Source organism: Bufo bufo, chromosome 2 (genome assembly GCF_905171765.1).
Source record: "Bufo bufo chromosome 2, aBufBuf1.1, whole genome shotgun sequence".
In the NCBI taxonomy this organism is placed as follows: Eukaryota; Metazoa; Chordata; class Amphibia; order Anura; family Bufonidae; genus Bufo; species Bufo bufo.
The window spans coordinates 809626026-809648555 of record NC_053390.1 but is presented as its reverse complement, the minus strand read 5'-3'; the positions used below and the strand labels follow the sequence as shown (position 1 = coordinate 809648555).

Below are 22530 nucleotides of genomic sequence, written 5' to 3'. Positions count from 1 at the left end.
TATTACTGTGTGGGCAGGCCCTAATGGGGGCACTATTACTGTGTGGGCAGGCCCTAATGGGGGCACTATTACTGTGTGGGCAGGCCCTAATGGGGGCACTATTACTGTGTGGGCAGGCCCTAATGGGGGCACTATTACTGTGTGGGCAGGCCCTAATGGGGGCACTATTACTGTGTGGGCAGGCCCTAATGGGGGCACTATTACTGTGTGGGCAGGCTCTAATGGGGGCACTATTACAGTGTGGGCAGGCCCTAATGGGGGCACTATTACAGTGTGGGCAGGCTCTAATGGGGGCACTATTACTGTGTGGATGTCAGGGGATTAGGTGGGTTAAATAAAAACAAACAAACCCTGATTCTATTGGTGTTGTCCCTCCTTATATTTTTGGGGTTCGGGCCGTCACCTTACAGCAGACCTAGGTAATTGAGTGCCCCTTTATATAGAGCTTGTTCCAAGGAGGTATTTATAGTGCATGGCACCAAGCAGCCATATGGGCAGCTCATTTTCAGTGTCTATAGTTTCAATTGACTGACGGGGGTCTTGAAACTGAACAGTTGAAATACAAACTATATTAGAAGGTTTCAGAACTAGATGTGTAAAATGTGAAGTGGCCCCTGATGTAGGGGTTACCACTGATTCAGTGGAAAATGTATGATATGCTTTTACTTGTGTCTTTTATTTGTAGGTGCGAAGTCGAAAATCGCTATCAAGGAAACCCACTGAAAGGAACGTGTTACTGTGAGTATGGTCTGGGGTACAGTACACTTGGGGGTGACAACTGCCTTAGCGCTCATCCACATGACCATATGTATTATGCGGTCCGCAAAAAACTGATCCGCAAAAAATATGGATAACGTCCATGTGCATTGCGCATTTTGCAGAACCGAACAGCCGGCCCCTAATAGAACTGCCCTATCCTTGTCCGTAATGTGGACACTGATAGGACGTTTTATTTTTTTGTGGAACAGAAATACAGACATATGGAAACGGAATGCACGCCTGCCGGAATCCTCTGCTGCAAGTGTGAAAGTACTCTTATCCTAATGCATTCTGAATGGAGAGCAATCCGTTCAGGATGCATCAGGACGTCTTCAGTTCAGTCTTTTTCCTTTTCAGGACGGAGATAATAGCGCAGCATGATACGGTTTTATCTCCGGCCAAAAAAACTCAAGACTTGCCTGAATGCCGGATCTGGCATTTTTCCCCATAGGAATGTATTAGTGCCGGATCCGATATTCCGGTCTGCGCATGCACAGACCTTTAAAAATGTTCAGAAAAAAAAATACCTGATCTGTTTTGCCTGATGACACCAGAAAAGCAGATCCGGTATTGCAATGCATTTTTCAGACTCATCAGGATCCTGATCAGTCTTACAAATGCAATCAGTTGGCATACGTTTTGCCGGATCACTCTTCTGCAAGTGTGAAAGTAGCCTTGGTTGTCTTATGTTGTAAGTAGTGCCACAGTGACACCTGCAGGCTGAGTGAGGGCACTGCATGCATCAGAAATAAGATGGGATTGTTCTTAAAAAAAAAAAAAATACATACATTAAAATATATATCAGTCTGAGGATTATCCGCATTTCCCTGCATACATAACAATCTTCTCATGCGCTTCCCTTGTGCAGACACCTTGCTGATTGACTATCAGTTCACCTTCAGCCTGTCCCAGGAGGACGACCGATACTACACGGCCATCAACTTTGTGGCCACTCCTGAGGAGGTAAGTGTGTACCCGGGTGCAGGGCTGTGGCATGATTTCAGGGATTTACCCACCATGGGGGCAGAGTTACCCCAGTATGAAATGTGAAGGGGACGTCGTAGATGAGGAGACATTCTGCATCGCTGTAGTTCGGTGTAGAATTCTGACTTCAAGGGGTTGTCCTAAGATTGCAGCTTATTAATGATAGCTGATGCCTATCTGATTTGTGGGGGTCCCACTGCTGAGAACCCCCAGTGATCTCACTGTATGAGTGGAATGGATGTGGAGGACACGCTCCATTTATAGTCTGTGGAGTTGCTGAAGAGCAGCAGCGCCCGCTCCGTTCATACGGGGGACCCCTGATCTTATCGGCAGTGGTCCCAGCAGTCAGCCTCCCACCTTCCGGACACGATCTAGTGCAGGGATCCGCAAGTTGTGAAACTACTTCTCCCATCATGCACACTTGCTTGGGCTGTTCTCTGAACTCCCACAGAAGTGAAATGAGCATGCTGGGAGTTGTAGTTTCCCAACAGCTGGAGTGATCCCTGATCTAGTGGATTCATATTTTTTTATTTTATTTTTTTATGAGGAATTTTCTAATAGTTTGGTAGATTATCAGATGCCGGATTAGAGGAACTTGATTATAAATTGAATAAGCTTTGTGTATATGAGCCGCATGGTGAGAGATTTTGCAGACGGCATATACACAGTGTGCAGACGGCATATACATTGAGGGATCTGCAGGTAGTTGGAAAGGACTCGGCACAATGGCGGTGCAGAGGAAGGGTGCCTCCCCCACATAAGAGGGCACCGGTATTATGTATGGCACAAGGTAGGCAGGAGAGTCTATAGAGATTGTGCACTGACCTGGCACGGCCCTTGTAATTGCACATTTTGGCCTGTAGAGGCCGCCGGTAGCTCCCCCGGAGCGCCCCCTCGGTTGCTGGAGGGCGCCCCTGGATTGAGTCGTGTATTCGGTGGCTCCTCTGCTTTCGCTGTAAACGTTAAGATTTTTTATATTTTTTTCCTGCTAATTTTGTTCAACTGAATCCGATGCTAAAAATGTCTGCCGCTGTCTAAAAATACGTTGTGAAGCCGCGCTGCTACTGCCTGAGATGGGTACAGGGAGCATCTCGTACAAGCTGCATGAATACCACAGCCGGGTGACCATACTCCTTCATTACAGACATGGCCACCATTCTGCCGGTCACAGCAGCACAGAGAATGGAAGCATTCCCCTATCGTGGGGCTTCACAGACTTCTATTCCTTAGCGCTTCGTTTGGAGGTTTCTAAGTGCAGATTGTGTTTGCTGTGGTCTCAATGCCTCTCACTGGGGAGCGCTCCCATTTAAAGGGACAGTACACTGGTGGATGATAAGAGCTGGGTCCCCCGGAGCTGCTGTGTGCAGTGATTGGCTGCTACTGGGACAGCCTGGATCTCTTCCCAGGATGCACTGCTCGTTTCCAGTGACAGGCATGCGCTCTGATTGCGTACACCCCAGCCCGTCACAATGCGGCGAGTCACAGGAAGAATAGCAGTCAAGCACTCCCCAGTCATCGGCTTTAGTTCTGTACAGGTTTCCTCCTCTGGATGTAAACAAGAATGTTCGCATTTACTGACAGCAAGCAGAGCTCCTGAAAATGCTGAGGAATTAAGACAAAGATGGTTGCAGACATTTGACTCTCTAATACTACTAGAGCGATGATCTGCAGGACGCGGCTTCCGGTGCAGTGACCCCGGGGCGAGCGCTGTTGTCTGTAGGAAGCGGGGTGTTTTTTCTGTAGACGCCGGGAATATTCCATGTGCGGAGGAAGCGTGTCCTCGTGGTCCGAGCCACGACCTGTCTGACAGCAGATTACATTGCACCATGTAAGTGGCCACTGATCATACACTACTCCCCCCCCAGATAGCCTACAGGGTCCTAATACCCTCTCTTAAAGGGGTTGTCCCATCATTATTGTAAAGATCGAAAGTCAGACATTATATAGGACATGACAATCTCTAACCAAGCCAGAACCAGCCCTGGACCTCCCATGGGTCCGGAGCTCTCCACATTCATTGCTCTGCTACATTACAGCTTGGGTGTGTCCTTTCTGCTGCAGTTCTCTCCCTGTAAGGCCCCCTTCACACACGCGTCACGGGTGAGGGCCGGATGCGTTCGGGGTACACTTTCTTGCGATTTTCACGCAGCCCCATTCACTTCTATGGGGCCTGCGTTGTGTAAAAAACGCAGACTATAGAACCTGCTGCAATTTTCACGCAACGCACAAGTGATGCGTGAAAATCCCGCTAGTCTGAACAGCCCCATTGAAGTGAATGGGTCCGGATTCAGTGCGGGTGCAATGCGTTCACCTCATGCATTGCTCCCGCGCTGAAATCTCGCCCTAAGGCATCTTGCACACAAACGTTGTGTGCCCGTGGCCATGTTGCGGCCTGTGTCCACTCGGCATCACGGATGCGTAACTTATTCACTTGAATGGGTCCGCAATCACGGAGATGCGGAACAGAAGCACAGATCGGAAGCACTCCATGGTTCTGTCCGCGCCTCCGCACCGCAAAAAAAATAGAACTTGTTCTTTTTTGCAGTGCGGATGGATCACAAACTCATTCAAGTTGAGTGGGTCTCGATCCGTCGTGGCCGCCGCACGGACTTTGCCCATGCATCGGGGACCGCAAATTGCAGCCCCCAATGCACGGAACGGATGCACAGCGTTCACTGACATGGCTTCTAACAGAATTTACTGCTGATGGCAGTTGAAGATGTAAACTGAGCGTGTGCGACCACCTCAGTGAGGTAGAGAAATAAGGGGAAGAACAAACAGCAGGTGGCGCTATACAGATAGATTTTAGTGAATAACTCGGTGACTATGCAAAATTTTTAATAACATGCAATTACAGAAGTATTCAGATCCAGGTTCTGGTGTGAAAAATGCAGAATATGTGACACAGCCCCTTTAATTTATAATTAATTTATTTTTGTTCTTCCTTGCAGCAAAATAGAGACCTGGACATGTTCATCAATGCATCTAAGAACTTCAACCTGAATATAACGTGGGCACCAAGCTTTGCAGGTAACCTAGGCTCCGGCCAACTTCTCCGCAGCACCGCACTCTCTATTGTTTTCTATGGGACAGGTTACTAGTGAGTTCTGCAGAGCATCTCGCATATCGCCATTGTGGGGAACGATCATTGGATATCGCAGAGAAGAGCTTTGGGAATTATGGGAATTGCCTGCAGTTGTGGTTTAAGTGCAAATAAAGTGCAGTTTCTTGTCGCCGTGTACCCCTAGCCTTAAAGTGCACCTCCAACTTTCAACATCAATTCCTATTTAGTCCTTTTTGTAGGGATCAGAGCTCCAAATCTGTTTCTCACACAACCATATAGTTACTTGGTAAAACTCCCGCTGCTGCCACTAGAGGGAGCTCCCTGCGTACATGTATACATGGACCTGTATAAATTGGTATGCACAGAGCTCCCCCTAGTGGGGGCTTCAGGCAGCCACATTTTTTACTTGTACTCTCAAGCGATGCAGGGGATTTTGTGCGCTCTCAGTTAAAACCTGTTCAGAATTAATACTTCTCACAGCTGATGTTTTGTTACAATTGTTTGCAGTCTAGATAGTCCTCTATGATGTACACATCCGCAGCGCAAGGTTCTCTCCGGTCCCGATGTCTTATAGCAGGGTGTGAGTGCAGATAGAAGCCCGGACTGAGGAATGTCTAGACTGGATGCAATTGTAACAAACCCTCAGCTGTGACAAGTATTTGGGCTAGGTTAGAGAAGGGGCTGATCAGAAGGGTATACGTCATCAGTAGTAAAAGGGAGAATGAGTTTCCCTATTAGTGGCGAGCAAGCAGAGATCTTGAAGATGGTGCCTGTCAGGAAGTTCATGCTCCTATGATAAGTCCTTGTGTGGCCCCTTCTTACAGCCGGCACCCAGGCGGGAGAGGAGATCCCCATCATCTCCAGGACCAACGTCAAGGAATGTAAAGACACTTTCTCCAATGAGAAGTTTGACTTCCACAACAATCCAAACATCACCTTCTTCGTCTACGTCAGCAACTTCACCTGGCCCATAAAGATACAGGTAGGTGTCAGTGGTGGGTGGCCACACCTGTGGCACGAGGACTGTGGCGGCTGCTGTCATGGATGCACTGTGGCTGTTGTTGTCATGGTTACATTTTGGTTGTCATGGTGATGCTGTCATTGTAATGCTGCTTGTTGCGGTCATGGCGATGCTGTCACTGTAATGGTTACATTTTGGTTGTCGCGGATCCGTTCTGGTTGTCATGGTGACAATATGGTGGTTACTATCAAGATGACACTGGCTGTCACACCATGGCGGCGTTGTGGCTGTCGCAGTCTCGTTTTCACCTGACCTGAATATTCCGGATTATCGCTTGCTTTTGTCGCTGTACCAATGATTGTTGTGATCAGAAAGTTCTCTGTGAAATGGGCGGAGCTGTAAGAGGTTGCCGCTGACTACCTTTTGTCACAGTCAGGCGCTGGACTTGTATGTGATAGGGATGCTTCTGCTTTTCCACTTTAATCCCTCGATGTGTAATGAAGAATCACGGCGGGGGTCAGATCCTCCAGACGTGGGGCCACGCTCGGTGACGCCCCCTCCTGACACCTTTCCTCTCGTTTCACAGCCTGACGAGCGCTGCTGCTGCTGTAAGCCTCTGTTTTTAGAAACAAGCTCATACTGTCTCCGGCTTCCAGCGTTCTTAAAGGACCCGCACCTTCTATCATGGTTAGTTTTTAAAGGGGTGAGCCATGAAGCCCCTGCAATCCTCTGGGTGACGGAGCAGCAGCTCTGGTTTAGTGTCAGCACTTCTTAGCATTTTCAAGATCTCTGCTTGCAGTAAGTGCATGAAAAGAGACCCATTTTGCGGCGGAATACTGTGATCCGTCAAGTGAGCTTTGCAGCCGTGTGAGCAGGACTAGGTCAGGAGGGGGTTTTCAGCAAGAATATTGTCATTTCAGTGACTGCAAACAGAGGTCTTGAAAGTGGGGAGCAATCAAAACGTAAAATCTTGTAATTCTCCTTTCAGGGAAGTCAGGAGACACAGATATTACCTACATATCCAGAGAGAGAATGGCATTCCCTCCCTTCACACCCTCCTGTTGGCATCTTCCTATTTCTGCCCCTCATCTCCTCTGTGCTGACCCTCATTGCTTACTACACTGAGTGATCAGGTTACAGCTGCTGCCCATAGTAATCAATGCAGAGTGGGTGGAGGAAGAGCGGACACAGACGATGCTGCAGGATTTAGTGTTTTACTGTCTCACCCCTGTGCAGGATTCCCAGCTACACTGCTCAGTACTGCTGTGTAATGTCCTCCATGATGCTGCTGCTTCTCAGAGTTAGGGGAGCAGGATCTCTGTGTGCAGGGTGTGGGAGACAGCAGAGCAGCTAGTCAGACACCAGCTCAGGGAAAACTGACAGATGTCAAGTCATGTAATACCTGGATACAGCGGTATTCCTCATGTACAGACATGACAGAAAAGTCACCTCAAAGGACGGGTGCACTTTAAATACTCTTTCTACTGTAGTCACCACTAGGGGGAGCTCCCGGGACAGATTTAGACAGCCTGCATTCAGTTGATACATGGTGAAGTATGCTTTTCATCTTTTCTGTGCTGGCGCTGGTAGTCAGCTCTGAGGTCGGGGTGGGGTGTCAACGAGTTGCACTGGAGGTCAGCACTCATCCTGGATAGATTCATTTTTCCTATCTGGAAAATGGGCTACAATTAACTCTTTCCTCTCATCAGTTCTTCAAGCAGCATTGCTATCTGTGTGAGATGCAGCAGGGCAGACCGTTACTGTGTCACATATGACTGTTGGTCACCCTATTACATTATCTTAAAGGGTTTTCCCTACTTAAAGGTGTTCTCTCGGAATTAGGACACTTTGGCAAGTGCCTGCGGTCTGCCCCCTAAGCTGAAGATTCATGCTTGCCTGCTCCGGTCCTCCATGCTGCCTCCGCTCTTTCAATGTTCTGGTCCCCACGGTGTTGACATCCTGCACAATTTGGGTATGGTCACAAGTTCTGCTGCAGCCAGTGACCTGGCTTCAGCGGTGATGTGAGCACAAGCAGCACGCTTCCCCAGCAGTCGCCGCAGCCCCCTTCCGCACCTCCCCAGCAGTCGCCGCAGCCCCCTTCCGCACCTCCCCCAGCAGTCGCCGCAGCTCCCTTCCGCACCTCCCCAGCAGTCGCCGCAGCCCCCTTCCGCACCTCCCCAGCAGTCGCCGCAGCCCCCTTCCGCACCTCCCCAGCAGTCGCCGCAGCCCCCTTCCGCGCCTCCCCAGCAGTCGCCGCAGCCCCCTTCCGCGCCTCCCCAGCAGTCGCCGCAGCCCCCTTCCGCGCCTCCCCAGCAGTCGCCGCAGCCCCCTTCCGCGCCTCCCCAGCAGTCGCCGCAGCCCCCTTCCGCGCCTCCCCAGCAGTCGCCGCAGCCCCCTTCCGCGCCTCCCCAGCAGTCGCCACAGCCCCCTTCCGCGCCTCCCCAGCAGTCGCCGCAGCCCCCTTCCGCGCCTCCCCAGCAGTCGCCGCAGCCCCCTTCCGCGCCTCCCCAGCAGTCGCCGCAGCCCCCTTCCGCGCCTCCCCAGCAGTCGCCGCAGCCCCCTTCCGCGCCTCCCCAGCAGTCGCCGCAGCCCCCTTCCGCGCCTCCCCAGCAGTCGCCGCAGCCCCCTTCCGCGCCTCCCCAGCAGTCGCCGCAGCCCCCTTCCGCGCCTCCCCAGCAGTCGCCGCAGCCCCCTTCCGCGCCTCCCCAGCAGTCGCCGCAGCCCCCTTCCGCGCCTCCCCAGCAGTCGCCGCAGCCCCCTTCCGCGCCTCCCCAGCAGTCGCCGCAGCCCCCTTCCGCGCCTCCCCAGCAGTCGCCGCAGCCCCCTTCCGCGCCTCCCCAGCAGTCGCCGCAGCCCCCTTCCGCGCCTCCCCAGCAGTCGCCGCAGCCCCCTTCCGCGCCTCCCCAGCAGTCGCCGCAGCCCCCTTCCGCGCCTCCCCAGCAGTCGCCGCAGCCCCCTTCCGCGCCTCCCCAGCAGTCGCCGCAGCCCCCTTCCGCGCCTCCCCAGCAGTCGCCGCAGCCCCCTTCCGCGCCTCCCCAGCAGTCGCCGCAGCCCCCTTCCGCGCCTCCCCAGCAGTCGCCGCAGCCCCCTTCCGCGCCTCCCCAGCAGTCGCCGCAGCCCCCTTCCGCGCCTCCCCAGCAGTCGCCGCAGCCCCCTTCCGCGCCTCCCCAGCAGTCGCCGCAGCCCCCTTCCGCGCCTCCCCAGCAGTCGCCGCAGCCCCCTTCCGCGCCTCCCCAGCAGTCGCCGCAGCCCCCTTCCGCGCCTCCCCAGCAGTCGCCGCAGCCCCCTTCCGCGCCTCCCCAGCAGTCGCCGCAGCCCCCTTCCGCGCCTCCCCAGCAGTCGCCGCAGCCCCCTTCCGCGCCTCCCCAGCAGTCGCCGCAGCCCCCTTCCGCGCCTCCCCAGCAGTCGCCGCAGCCCCCAGTGGTCACGGTCAGTAGACTCTGTAGTCACAGTAATGCTTGACCCCTCTCCTGTAGCAGTCACATCTTGGCCCTTGTGCCCGGTTGCCAGGGGCTTGAGGAAAGTAGTAGATTCATCCCGTGTGTGACCCGCATTACAATTGGTAACTGTGAGACAATAGTTCTGAATGTTTTTGTGTTAGTGGTTTCTTGGAGCGTGGCATTGGGTGTCTATCATTGTATAGGGGATATAGATATAGCAGAGTGGAGTTTGTTATTTAATCTATGACCATCTATGCTGGACAGCCTGACTCCTGGGTGCTCCATTGTTTACGTGGTCCCTCTCTACATTACAAACTGTGCCATACAACCAGCTCAGCTACATCTATCAGCAGTATGTGAGTGAGGACCCCTCTTCCTTATGTGAGTGCTGTCATTATGCAGGTGCTGCCCGGCCCTATGAATGGAGCCCTGTGCAGGAGTTCAGGGACTTTCAGCGTCCCCGGCCCCCATGTTTTTGCACCTCCTATAAATATCACTGAAGTGGTTTGAGGCCGTCTGTCGGTTTAGGATGTTTTTTCTGCTTCCGCAAATTCCTACTTCCAAGCGGCGCACACAGAGGGGACTGTGCGCCGGTGAATGGCCGCTCTGTGCTGGCCGCATACTTTGAGGGACAGCGGGGAGTAAATACCTTGTTTCCCGCCCGGTATGCTGCTCGCACAGACCCGCTCCTATTTCCTGACCAAGCGTAAATATAAACAGCGCAGCGCTCCAGGGGACGCGGACCCTGCACATAAAGTGCTCTGTGAGGACATGGCGCATGGAGTGGTCTAAGAGTGCACCCCTTTAAGTCTAGGGCCCCGTTTCATCACCACCAGTGGGGACAGAACTCTGACCCTAAATCTGGAAGGCTATGCCCCTACACCTTAGATAAGGGGCCCGAAACCTGTGGAACTGCCACTGTTGTGAAACTACAACTCTCAGCATGCTGCATTCTCGTTGAGAAGAGCGAGCAAGTATGAATGCTAGGCGTTGTAGTCCCAAACAGTGGGCGTGTCGGAGGTTTCTGATGCTTGATCTAGGTTCTCATGTGGTAAGTGCACTTAAAGGGCTATTCCATGAAGTGATGGGCTGTCACTAGGATATTACTTTATTATCTGGGGCTCTGGGACCCCCACCTATCCTACAAACAAAAGGGTCCCCAGCACTGCGGTCCCGTCTCTGCACAGCGGCATTTCTGTCCACCCGCTGAGCAGCACCATTTAAGTTAATTGACCCGGAAACCGTTCAGACCCCCCCTCCTCCAGAGCCAGGCGGCCACGTGAAGGATCAGTATCATGGGGGTCCTAGAGGTGGGACGACCACTGATCATAGAGGGGCATATCCTGTGAGCTGATAATACCTATTTAAAGGGGTGCGTTCTGAATCTGTGCGGGTAGCTTTGATTGGCACCTAATACTTAAAGGGGTATTCTGGCTTTAACAAGTTATCCCCTATACTGTGGATAGGGGATAACGTGTTGTAACTGGAATACCCCTTTAAGTAGATTAGTAGTTCTAGTGCTGGGACCGGGGTCCCCATACCCCCTGGAGCCCCCTGAAATGGACAGAGCGGCTGGGGAGAAATGCGGACGGATATAGCTGAGCGCTCCCAGGGGTGTCGGAGAGGCCCCACAGGCAGGGGTGTCGGAGAGGCCCCACAGGCAGGGGTGTCGGAGAGGCCCCACAGGCAGGGGTGTCGGAGAGGCCCCACAGGCAGGGGTGTCGGAGAGGCCCCACAGGCAGGGGTGTCGGAGAGGCCCCACAGGCAGGGGTGTCGGAGAGGCCCCACAGGCAGGGGTGTCGGAGAGGCCCCACAGGCAGGGGTGTCGGAGAGGCCCCACAGGCAGGGGTCCGTCTGACCGTGACATGTCCTGTTTTTTGACAGCAGCTATTTGCTGTCCATGTGAATAACTCCATTGACTTCAATTGGTCGTGTGAATGTGTAGTAGTTTTCATTGGCTGCCATGTTTGGAGGTAAATGTTTCCGATGGGTGTGATCCTCTCCACCAGCACGTGAGTCCGTTGGGTTTGTTATTGTTGGTGGATGTGTCTTCGTGGGCGTACATGTACATTGTGGGAGCGCCCATCAGACATCTCATCCAGCAGGATCATCCTGAATGACTGTGCGCCCTTAATGATAGGCGAGGACGTTTCCTGTCATTGCGGCTCCCTGCACCTGACATCTGTGTCTTGTCAGATATTTTTTTTCTTCATGCCTATTTGCAGTGTCCTCTTATTGAATACTGGGTGAATAAATTGGGGGCTCCCTAACTCTAGACCCTCATCGTTTAGCCACAGCGCCTCCCTTGGCCTGGAGGACCTGGCACGTCCTGACAGTACATGGACAGACTGTAGATTTCATTAGGGTGCTGTGTAATACTTCATATCTCCTGTGGTGGCGCTGCAGGGAATTTAAACCCTTATTGTCAGGTTCTCTACGATCCCTGTGATCGGCTTCTCATTGGGGGACCCAGGAGGATCTGAAATCCACGTTCATGGAGTCTGTGCAGAGGTGAAACCACAGGCTTCTGGGCCCCTGGGGTGGGGTCCCGGTGCCACTGCTACAGCACCCTTTCTAGTTACACCCCTGTCCTAATTAGATCCGATCCCAGCTGTTTCTGTGTATGAGAGCAGTGGTTTCCAACACCAGCAGAACCATAACTCCCAGTGTGCCTTCAGGGTACAAAGCTCATGATAGGAGTTGTAGTTTCCCAGCACCTGAGAAGCACAAGATGAAATGCCACTTTTTACCTCAGGAAAGGTGCTGCGGAGCTCTCTGCCCTGATGGTTTGCTTCAGTGTATCAGTGCAGGAGAGAAATGTATTAGACTCCAGAGGACTGCATAACATTTGAAACAAACCCTCAGATGTGAGAAGTCTAAGGGTATGTTCACACAGCAGACTTTGCCTCTGCTGAAGTCTATGCAGTGGTTTTCCCCTTCGAAACGCCAGGACGGACTCGCTTGCGGTTTGGCCCCCATTGATCCTGGGGAACCCCTTTAAATCCGCTCCCAAAGTACTATACAGTAGAGCAGGGATCAGCAACCTTCGGCACTCTGGGTGCTGTGAAACTACAACTCCCAGCATGCACACTAACTGTAGAAGTGAATGGAGGATTCTAGGCGTTGTAGTTTCAGAACCGCTGGTTCGCGTGCCGGATTTTGCTGATCCCTGCAGCAGATAGGAGGCGGCAAACACGTGTCCAAAATCCACATGGAAAAGTTCTCGTGCCAACAAATCCTTAGGTTTTTTCAGTCCTCTCTGTCTGATAATCTCAGTTCTGTCATTCACTGACAGCAATTGGAGATCTTGAAAACGGCAAAGACTTGAAGCACAAACGTTATCGTGGGCTCGGAATCGCGGCAAATGAATTTGTTTTCAATCAGGGCAGTTTATTAGTGTAAATAACGAGTCCCAGATTTGAGCAATTAGCGGCGGCTTTGCAGGACGGGCAGCCTGGCACGGCTCCTGCTGGATGTGCGAGGAGGGAGGAGGAGGAGGAGCAGAGCGTGTGAGCGATCCTCTGAAGATGGAGCAGATGCTTCCTCTCCAGCTATTCCTGCCCGATTCTTGGCTCTGAGGTGCTTCCTGCTCTCACAATGCTGGAGATTCGGCAAGCTCCCGCCCGGGCTCCCGTCACTTGAGAAGAATTTTTTATTTATTTTATTTTTTGCTTTTCTATCCTCCTCATCGCTGGAGTTGGGACGCTGGGCTTTCTCCCTCGAGGTAACGTCTGTGTGCACTTTCTCCTGGAGAGTCCGGAGGGGGACGAGTGTCGGAGGAGCTCTGCCCGCCGCCGCCTCTCCCTGTTTTGTAACTTTTTCCATGTGGGGGGAGGACTGGCCGGGCCTGACAAAGACTTGACTGCCCGGGGGAGGCTTAGGCTCCTCGCAAGAAGTTTACTTCAATGCTCTTCCTCTAAGGCCTCGTGCACACTTCCCTATCTGTTTTGCGGTCTGCAAATTGTGGCTCCACAGAATACGGAGCGCGTCCACCCATAGCGGACAAGTATCGGACACGTCGCGTCCTTTTGCAGAAGGGACACATGGAATGCGGAAAGCGCGCAGATCAACCGTCCGTGTGTCGGACCACGGGCCCATGTAAAACAATGGGTCAACGGACCGCGTCTGAATTTTTTTCGGACCGCAAAAAGCATAGTTTGTGCATGCGGCCTCCCGGGACGGAGTATGCGTGTTACAGCCACAATGCAAATCCGTGGCCAAGATGTAAGTGCGCTTAAATCCGCGTCATGGGTCCATTTCCGCTTTTCTGCGTCGCTAGAATGAGAGTTTGCAGAATGTCATCCACTTTGCTGCAGACTTACTACACGCACATGTGTGAACACCGCCTTAACGGCTCCTGCACACACACGTCTGGGCTGGCGGTTTTATTAGTTTTTGTCATACAGAAAGGCTAGACAAACCACATTTTTTCATGTCAGTTGCGTTTTTTTAATGGCGTTTTCTTTTTCCAGAGACTTTTTATTCACACGTTTTGACATGCATGAAAAAAAGCACCAGTAGCCATAAAAACACCATCGAGGAAAGCGCTGCTATGAATTCCCACAAGGGCTCATGCACACAAACATGTTTTGTTTCCGTGTCCGTTCCGTGTTTATTTATTTTTCACTTGAATGGGGGTGGGGAAAAACGGAAATTACTCTGTGTACATTCCCTTTCCATATGTCCGTTCCCCAAAAAATAGACCTGTCCTATTATTGTTTGCATTACGGACAAGGATCGGACTGTTCTATTCGGCTGCGTGAGCCCTAACGCATCAAAACTCTACAGGTGAAGACGCCAAGAACACCACAAAAAACCTGAGGATTTGTGAATGTTGCCCATTTTTTTTATTTTTATTTTTTCCCCACTGCCAATCAAAATTGATGCACAAATATGAAATCCGTTTTTCGATTCATCAGCCAGTGGTCTCCGCAGCCAAACTGCATTATTTCCCATTTAAAGTTATAGCATCCGTTAAGACCTCATTCACACCGCAAACCGCTTATCCACCAAATACAGCTACAGTCCATGTGCCATCTGCATTTTTTTATTTATTTTTGCAGACCCCTTGACTTCAGTATTCTACCTTTATGTTCCGTGTGCTTTCCGCGTCCGCGTGTCCATTCCGCAAACGGATAGAACATGCCTGAAAAAATGCGGACCACTGATCCACTGAAGTCAATGGGTCTGCAGAAAATGCAGATGCAACGCGGCCCGTATCCGTATTTTGCAGATCAGCAATCTGCTGTCCGTAAAATACATCCGGTCGGTTGCATGAGGCCTTATTGACCGGTTTTATCTAGTATTTGGACTAGGGCTGAAACGATTACTCGATTGAATAGAGTAATTCGACAGAAAAAAATCCTCAATGCAAATTTTTTTTGCAAAGAAGATTCGTTTGTGTCATGTGACTACAGAGCGGGAGTGAAGCGCTTGTTATTACTCCCGCTCCGTGGTCTCCCGCTGCGCTTGGAATACTCACCTTTCCAGCAGGGGCCTCCGGACACTCCACAGCACGCCCATGGTCCCGCGCTGCACTGACCTCCTGACGTACGCACGCCGTGACCTGACGCGCTGTGTGATGTCAGGCCCAGAGCAGCGCGGAATGATGGAATGTCTGCAGCGCCCCTGCTGGAAACGTAAGTTGGTGAAACCGAGGGGGTGGGGGCGCGACTATGGCTGGGCGCCTGGAGTGCACAGCGTCATGGCAACCAATGACTCTGTGCAATCCAGGTGTCAGGAGGAGCAGGGCAGCAGAGACTATGGCTCAATGGGGGAGAGCTGATGGCACAGTGGGAGTAAAGCTGATGGCACAAGGGAGGGGGGAGAGCTGATGGCACGGTGGGGGGAGTAGAGCTGATGGCACGGTGGGGGGAGTAAAGCTGATGGCACGGTGGGGGGAGTAAAGCTGATGGCACGGTGGGGGGAGTAGAGCTGATGGCACGGTGGGGGGAGTAGAGCTGATGGCACGGGGGGGGGAGTAGAGCTGATGGCACGGTGGGGGGAGTAGAGCTGATGGCACGGTGGGGGGAGTAGAGCTGATGGCACGGTGGGGGGAGTAGAGCTGATGGCACGGTGGGGGGAGTAGAGCTGATGGCACGGTGGGGGGAGTAGAGCTGATGGCACGGTGGGGGGAGTAGAGCTGATGGCACGGTGGGGGGAGTAGAGCTGATGGCACGGTGGGGGGAGTAGAGCTGATGGCACGGTGGGGGGAGTAGAGCTGATGGCACGGTGGGGGGAGTAGAGCTGATGGCACGGTGGGGGGAGTAGAGCTGATGGCACGGTGGGGGGAGTAGAGCTGATGGCACGGTGGGGGGAGTAGAGCTGATGGCACGGTGGGGGGAGTAGAGCTGATGGCACGGTGGGGGGAGTAGAGCTGATGGCACGGTGGGGGGAGTAGAGCTGATGGCACGGTGGGGGGAGTAGAGCTGATGGCACGGTGGGGGGAGTAGAGCTGATGGCACGGTGGGGGGAGTAGAGCTGATGGCACGGTGGGGGGAGTAGAGCTGATGGCACGGTGGGGGGAGTAGAGCTGATGGCACGGTGGGGGGAGTAGAGCTGATGGCACGGTGGGGGGAGTAGAGCTGATGGCACGGTGGGGGGAGTAGAGCTGATGGCACGGTGGGGGGAGTAGAGCTGATGGCACGGTGGGGGGAGTAGAGCTGATGGCACGGTGGGGGGAGTAGAGCTGATGGCACGGTGGGGGGAGTAGAGCTGATGGCACGGTGGGGGGAGTAGAGCTGATGGCACGGTGGGGGGAGTAGAGCTGATGGCACGGTGGGGGGAGTAGAGCTGATGGCACGGTGGGGGGAGTAGAGCTGATGGCACGGTGGGGGGAGTAGAGCTGATGGCACGGTGGGGGGAGTAGAGCTGATGGCACGGTGGGGGGAGTAGAGCTGATGGCACGGTGGGGGGAGTAGAGCTGATGGCACGGTGGGGGGAGTAGAGCTGATGGCACGGTGGGGGGAGTAGAGCTGATGGCACGGTGGGGGGAGTAGAGCTGATGGCACGGTGGGGGGAGTAGAGCTGATGGCACGGTGGGGGGAGTAGAGCTGATGGCACGGTGGGGGGAGTAGAGCTGATGGCACGGTGGGGGGAGTAGAGCTGATGGCACGGTGGGGGGAGTAGAGCTGATGGCACGGTGGGGGGAGTAGAGCTGATGGCACGGTGGGGGGAGTAGAGCTGATGGCACGGTGGGGGGAGTAGAGCTGATGGCACGGTGGGGGGAGTAGAGCTGATGGCACGGTGGGGGGAGTAGAGCTGATGGCACGGTGGGGGGAGTAGAGCTGATGGCACGGTGGGGGGAGTAGAGCTGATGGCATTGGGGAAGTGGAGCTAATGGCACTGGGGTGAGGGGAGAGCTGATGGCACGGTGGGGGGAGTAGAGCTGATGGCACGGTGGGGGGAGTAGAGCTGATGGCACGGTGGGGGGAGTAGAGCTGATGGCACGGTGGGGGGAGGAGAGCTGATGGCACGGTGGGGGGAGTAGAGCTGATGGCACGGTGGGGGGAGTAGAGCTGATGGCACGGTGGGGGGAGTAGAGCTGATGGCACGGTGGGGGGAGTAGAGCTGATGGCACGGTGGGGGGAGTAGAGCTGATGGCACTGGGGTGAGGGGAGAGCTGATGGCACGGTGGGGGGAGTAAAGCTGATGGCACGGTGGGGGGAGTAGAGCTGATGGCACTGGGGGGAACTGATGCACTTGGGCTGATCACACAGGGGGGAACAAAGGGTGTCGGGGACTGATGGCGGGGGGTCTGATGAGTTTTTATAAAGGAAAACAGTCTATCTATTAATTTTTTCTTAGATTAGTCGATTAATCGTAAAAAATAATCGGTAGAATACTCTATTATTGAAATAATCCTTTACTGCAGCCCTAATTTGGACGCAATGTAAATGGTTTCCTCCATTTGAGATTGAGGGGTCGCTATAGCTTTCCAATAGAGACGCACACATGCAAATTTGGAAAAGATTTGTCAGTTTTGATTAATGTATTTTTTTTAAAAAACCTATGTGCAGTTTTTGAAGCCAGAAGTGGATGATGCAGGAAGTAGTAGTCCAAAAACGCAGTATTGCCTGTTCCTTTGAGATCCTGATTGTGGCTGCCTCCAGGGGCCATGGTGCTTGCTGGAAGACGGTGGCCCCTGTGTATGACACGCTGCCGCCCATGAGCCTACAGGTGACCTCTTCTGTCTTCTAGTAACTACCTGCCGTCCCCATGTATGATATATAAAAATATTCCTCACTGGTTGGTATTTATAATGGCTAACTGAAGAGATTCTGACACAATTGCAGTGTTTTAAAGACTATTCAGGCCTCTTCCTCGGCCATCTTTAAAGACCTTGTCTGAAGAGTCGCATATCTCTACTCCTCCACAGTACAGAGGAGCAATGAGGTCGGAGACAGGGCTGTAGATCAAAGGGGAGAAGAACACAAACTGTTGGAGCAGTTACAGATAAGGAGGTATTGTCCTCTAATAGATCTCCAGTCCATGAATGTGATGAACCCAGGAGATCTGAGGGCGACATTCCTTAAGAGATGTAGCAGAACATAAGTCCATGAGACATATTCGTTGCTGGTCTGAGTGTGTCAAAGGTGGTCATGAGCTTGTATTCCCAGATTCTTCTGTCCCTCTGAGATTTGAAATTCCCTTTTAATATCAAGACTTTCATGTCTGTGATGTTGTGGTCATGGCTTTAGGTACAGGGAGGTCTTTCTTTGTGTTGCGATGAGAGATCATTCTTGTTCTAAGCTTTTGACCACTTTCAGCGACAGAGACCCCCCCCCCCCCCCCCCCCCAGTGTGACATTTGGTACATACAACAAAATAGACCACATTTGTCATGGTGCAGGTGAAGGTACCTGGGATCTTGGAGACCTGCACCTTGTCAGTGGTCATTATCTATGGACAGGTCTTACATTTGTCATGGTTCAGGACTTCAGGTGAAGGTACGTGGGATCTTGTAGTCCTGATCTGTATTGGAGACCTGCACCTTGTCAGTGGTCATTAGGACAGGTCTTACATTTGGCATGGTGCAGGTGAAGGTACCTGGGATCTTGTGGTTCTGATCTGTATTGGAGACCTGCACCTGGTCAGTGGTCATTATCTATGGACAGGTCTTACATTTGGCATGGTGCAGGTGAAGGTACCTGGGATCTTGTAGTCCTGATCTGTATTGGAGACCTGCACCTGGTCAGTGGTCATTATCTATGGACAGGTCTTACATTTGTCATGGTGCAGGTGAAGGTACCTGGGATCTTGTAGTCCTGATCTGTATTGGAGACCTGCACCTTGTCAGTGGTCATTATCTATGGACAGGTCTTACATTTGTCATGGTGCAGGTGAAGGTACCTGGGATCTTGTGGTTCTGATCTGTATTGGAGACCTGCACCTTGTCAGTGGTCATTAGGACAGGTCTTACGTTTGGTCTGGTTGTACGGGATTGTTCCTGTTGTTGGAGAGGACAGGGGGCTCTGGACGAAGATATTTAGAGATTACGGGGCTGCCTATAGAACAGAAGTGGGGGGTCTGGAAATATGGATTTTAAATGGTCATCTTTTTGTAGTATTGGTTGTTGTCTCCGAGCAGCGCTCCTCAGAATCTCCAGGTTGTAGGTGACTACTAGCGGTGCATTGTGTTGTAGGAGAGCATTCCTTGGTTATCTGGTGGCTCTGGCACTTTGGTTTTCCATTGGTATTGGACTCAAAAATGTATTTTTGGGACTTCCAAGGTGTTCATCGCTGTGTGCAGGGTGTGAACATATGTGCCTGTGTCTGATAGCTCGACTGGAGATGGAGTATGTGTGATTGTGTTTGGGGTGGACATTGTCCCATCTGAGGTAGGTTGTGCGCCCAGCTGGTTTCTGCCAGAGAGATGTCTGATGATTTTATTGTTATGTAACTTGATGCATCCAAAAAGTTTATTTCAGTGAAGGAGTAGTTAACTGATGATGGGATGTTTTTGTGGTTGTTCAGATCCCGTCCAAATGATTATGATGTCATCAGTGTAACCACAGTATCCAGTTAAAGGGCATCTGTCAGCAGTTTTGTACCTATGACACTGGCTGACCTGTTCCATGTGCGCTTGGCACCTGATGGCATCTGTCTTGGTCCCATGTTCATATGTGCATGCCTTGCTGAGAAAAATGATGTTTTATTATATGCAAATGAGCCTCTAGGAGCAACGGGGGTGTTGCCATTGCACCTAGAGGCTCTGCTCTCTCTGCAACTGCTGCATCCTCTGCACTTTGATTGACAGGACCGGGGAGTGAAAACATCACAATGCCTGGTTCTGTAAAAGTGCTGATTGTGCAGCTGTTGCAGAGAGAGCAGAGCCTCTAGGTGTAATGACCACGCCCCCGTTGCTCCTAGAGGCTCATTTGCATATATTAAAACTTCATTTTTCTCAGCAATGTGGACATATGAACATGGGACCAACACAGATGTCTTCAGCTGCCGAGTGCCCATGTAACAGGTCAGCCAGTGTCATAGGTGCAAAACTGCTGACAGATGCCCTTTAAAAGGTACCCACCACTGAGGAATCTCCATATCTTTTAAATCTTCTGTTTACTGGCTAATATGGTACAAATATAGGGGTCATTTATTGTACTGAAATTAGGCATATTACAGACACATATGGCGGCGCAACGGTTAGTTGCCCCACTATTTGCGACTTCACCCCACTCACACCAGGTCTAAAATTGTGGTCTTGGCGGAGAAGGGGACAGGCCCGTCTCATTCACCATTTTCTATGCCTGTTTTAGGCGTAGAAAAAGGTCTAAATGTAAGACCGCTCGCGGGGCCGGCGCTTCTTCATAACTTTGGCAGATCCAGCGCATTGGCTTCATTAAGACCGGCGTCTAAAATGCTGGTCTTAATAAATGTGCCCCATATTTTGTGCTTCCTCCATGTAATAGCAATTCTGGAGCATGCATTCTTATGACTGTGTGTTGTGCCATTCCTCTATTATTCCTAGTAAAAGCTTGACTGGGTGGGCATTGCCAGTGGGTATTGTTCCCCTGCAGTCTGACTCTATCCAATCAGTGCATTCCTATTAGAAGTTTTATCAGTGACTTACCAGCCGGGTCTGTCACCAGCTACACTGATTGGATAGTGTCAGACTGTGTCGGGCCACACCCCCAATACCCACCCATTCATAAACTTCTGGTAGGAATAATAGAGGACTGGCACAACATAGTCTTAAAGTGGTATTTCCATCACATACAATGGGGGCATATTGCTAGGATATACCCCCATTGTCTGATAGGTGTGGGTCCCACCTCTGGAACCTGCACCTACAAGGAGAATGGAGTGGGGAGAGCTGTGGCTGGAGGACCCCCTGCTCCTCGCTGCTTCCATCAAGTGAATGGGATAAAGCCCTCTGTGACCCCTCCATATGAGTAAAGCCCTCTGTGCCCCCTCCATAGTAATACAGTCCTCTGTGCCCCCTCCATAGGAATAAAGACCTCTGTGCCCCCTCCATAGGAATAAAGACCTCTGTGCCCCCTCCATAGTAATAAAGTCCTCTGTGCCCCCTCCATAGTAATAAAGCCCTCTGTGACCCCTCCATAGGAATAAAGTCCTCTGTGACCCCTCCATAGGAATAAAGCCCTCTGTGCCCCTCCATAGGAATAAAGCCCTCTGTGCCCCCTCTATAGGAATAAAGCCCTCTGTGCCCCCTCTATAGGAATAAAGCCCTCTGTGCCCCCTCCATAGTAATAAAGCCCTCTGTGCCCCCTCCATAGTAATAAAGCCCTCTGTGCCCCCTCCATAGTAATAAAGCCCTCTGTGCCCCCTCCATAGTAATAAAGCCCTCTGTGCCCCCTCCATAGGAATAAAGCCCTCTGTGCCCCCTCCATAGGAATAAAGCCCTCTGTGCCCCCTCTATAGGAATAAAGCCCTCTGTGCCCCCTCCATAGTAATAAAGCCCTCTGTGCCCCCTCCATAGGAATAAAGCCCTCTGTGCCCCCTCCATAGGAATAAAGCCCTCTGTGCCCCCTCCTAATAAAGCCCTCTGTGCCCCCTCCATAGGAATAAAGCCCTCTGTGCCCCCTCCATAGTAATAAAGCCCTCTGTGCCCCCTCCATAGTAATAAAGCCCTCTGTGCCCCCTCCATAGTAATAAAGCCCTCTGTGCCCCCTCCATAGTAATAAAGCCCTCTGTGCCCCCTCCATAGGAATAAAGCCCTCTGTGCCCCCTCTGTATTAAAAACAAAAAAACACAGTAATTACTCACCTTGTTCCGCTCCTGAAGCTCACAGTCCTCTCTTCCCTGCAGGCACAGATCGCTCTGCAGCACTGTGTGGGCGCGGGGAGCTGAGCGTTGAGGGACAGGACCGCGGGGAGCTGAGCGTTGAGGGACAGGACCGCGGGGAGCTGAGCGTTGAGGGACAGGACCGCGGGGAGCTGAGCGTTGAGGGACAGGACCGCGGGGAGCTGAGCGTTGAGGGACAGGACCGCGGGGAGCTGAGCGGTGAGGGACAGGACCGCGGGGAGCTGAGCGGTGAGGGACAGGACCGCGGGGAGCTGAGCGGTGAGGGACAGGACCGCGGGGAGCTGAGCGGTGAGGGACAGGACCGCGGGGAGCTGAGCGGTGAGGGACAGGACCGCGGGGAGCTGAGCGGTGAGGGACAGGACCGCGGGGAGCTGAGCGGTGAGGGACAGGACCGCGGGGAGCTGAGCGGTGAGGGACAGGACCACGGGGAGCTGAGCGGTGAGGGACAGGACCGCGGGGAGCTGAGCGGTGAGGGACAGGACCGCGGGGAGCTGAGCGGTGAGGGACAGGACCGCGGGGAGCTGAGCGGTGAGGGACAGGACCGCGGGGAGCTGAGCGGTGAGGGACAGGACCGCGGGGAGCTGAGCGGTGAGGGACAGGACCGCGGGGAGCTGAGCGGTGAGGGACAGGACCGCGGGGAGCTGAGCGGTGAGGGACAGGACCGCGGGGAGCTGAGCGGTGAGGGACAGGACCGCGGGGAGCTGAGCGGTGAGGGACAGGACCGCGGGGAGCTGAGCGGTGAGGGACAGGACCGCGGGGAGCTGAGCGGTGAGGGACAGGACCGCGGGGAGCTGAGCGGTGAGGGACAGGACCGCGGGGAGCTGAGCGGTGAGGGACAGGACCGCGGGGAGCTGAGCGGTGAGGGACAGGACCGCGGGGAGCTGAGCGGTGAGGGACAGGACCGCGGGGAGCTGAGCGGTGAGGGACAGGACCGCGGGGAGCTGAGCGGTGAGGGACAGGACCGCGGGGAGCTGAGCGGTGAGGGACAGGACCGCGGGGAGCTGAGCGGTGAGGGACAGGACCGCGGGGAGCTGAGCGGTGAGGGACAGGA

At 53.2% G+C, this 22530-nt stretch overlaps 1 protein-coding gene across 2 annotated transcripts in view; it reads left to right on the top strand.

Moving 5' to 3' along the window:
* ATRN (attractin) overlaps positions 1–22530 on the top strand; it is a 104229-nt gene that overhangs the window by 51949 nt on the left and 29750 nt on the right. For both annotated transcript variants that reach the window (XM_040419329.1, XM_040419330.1), the window contains exons 21-24: positions 686–738; positions 1628–1722; positions 4695–4773; positions 5632–5789. In XM_040419329.1, coding sequence (XP_040275263.1) covers positions 686–738; positions 1628–1722; positions 4695–4773; positions 5632–5789 — 385 coding nt within the window. The remainder of the gene's footprint in view (positions 1–685; positions 739–1627; positions 1723–4694; positions 4774–5631; positions 5790–22530) is intronic.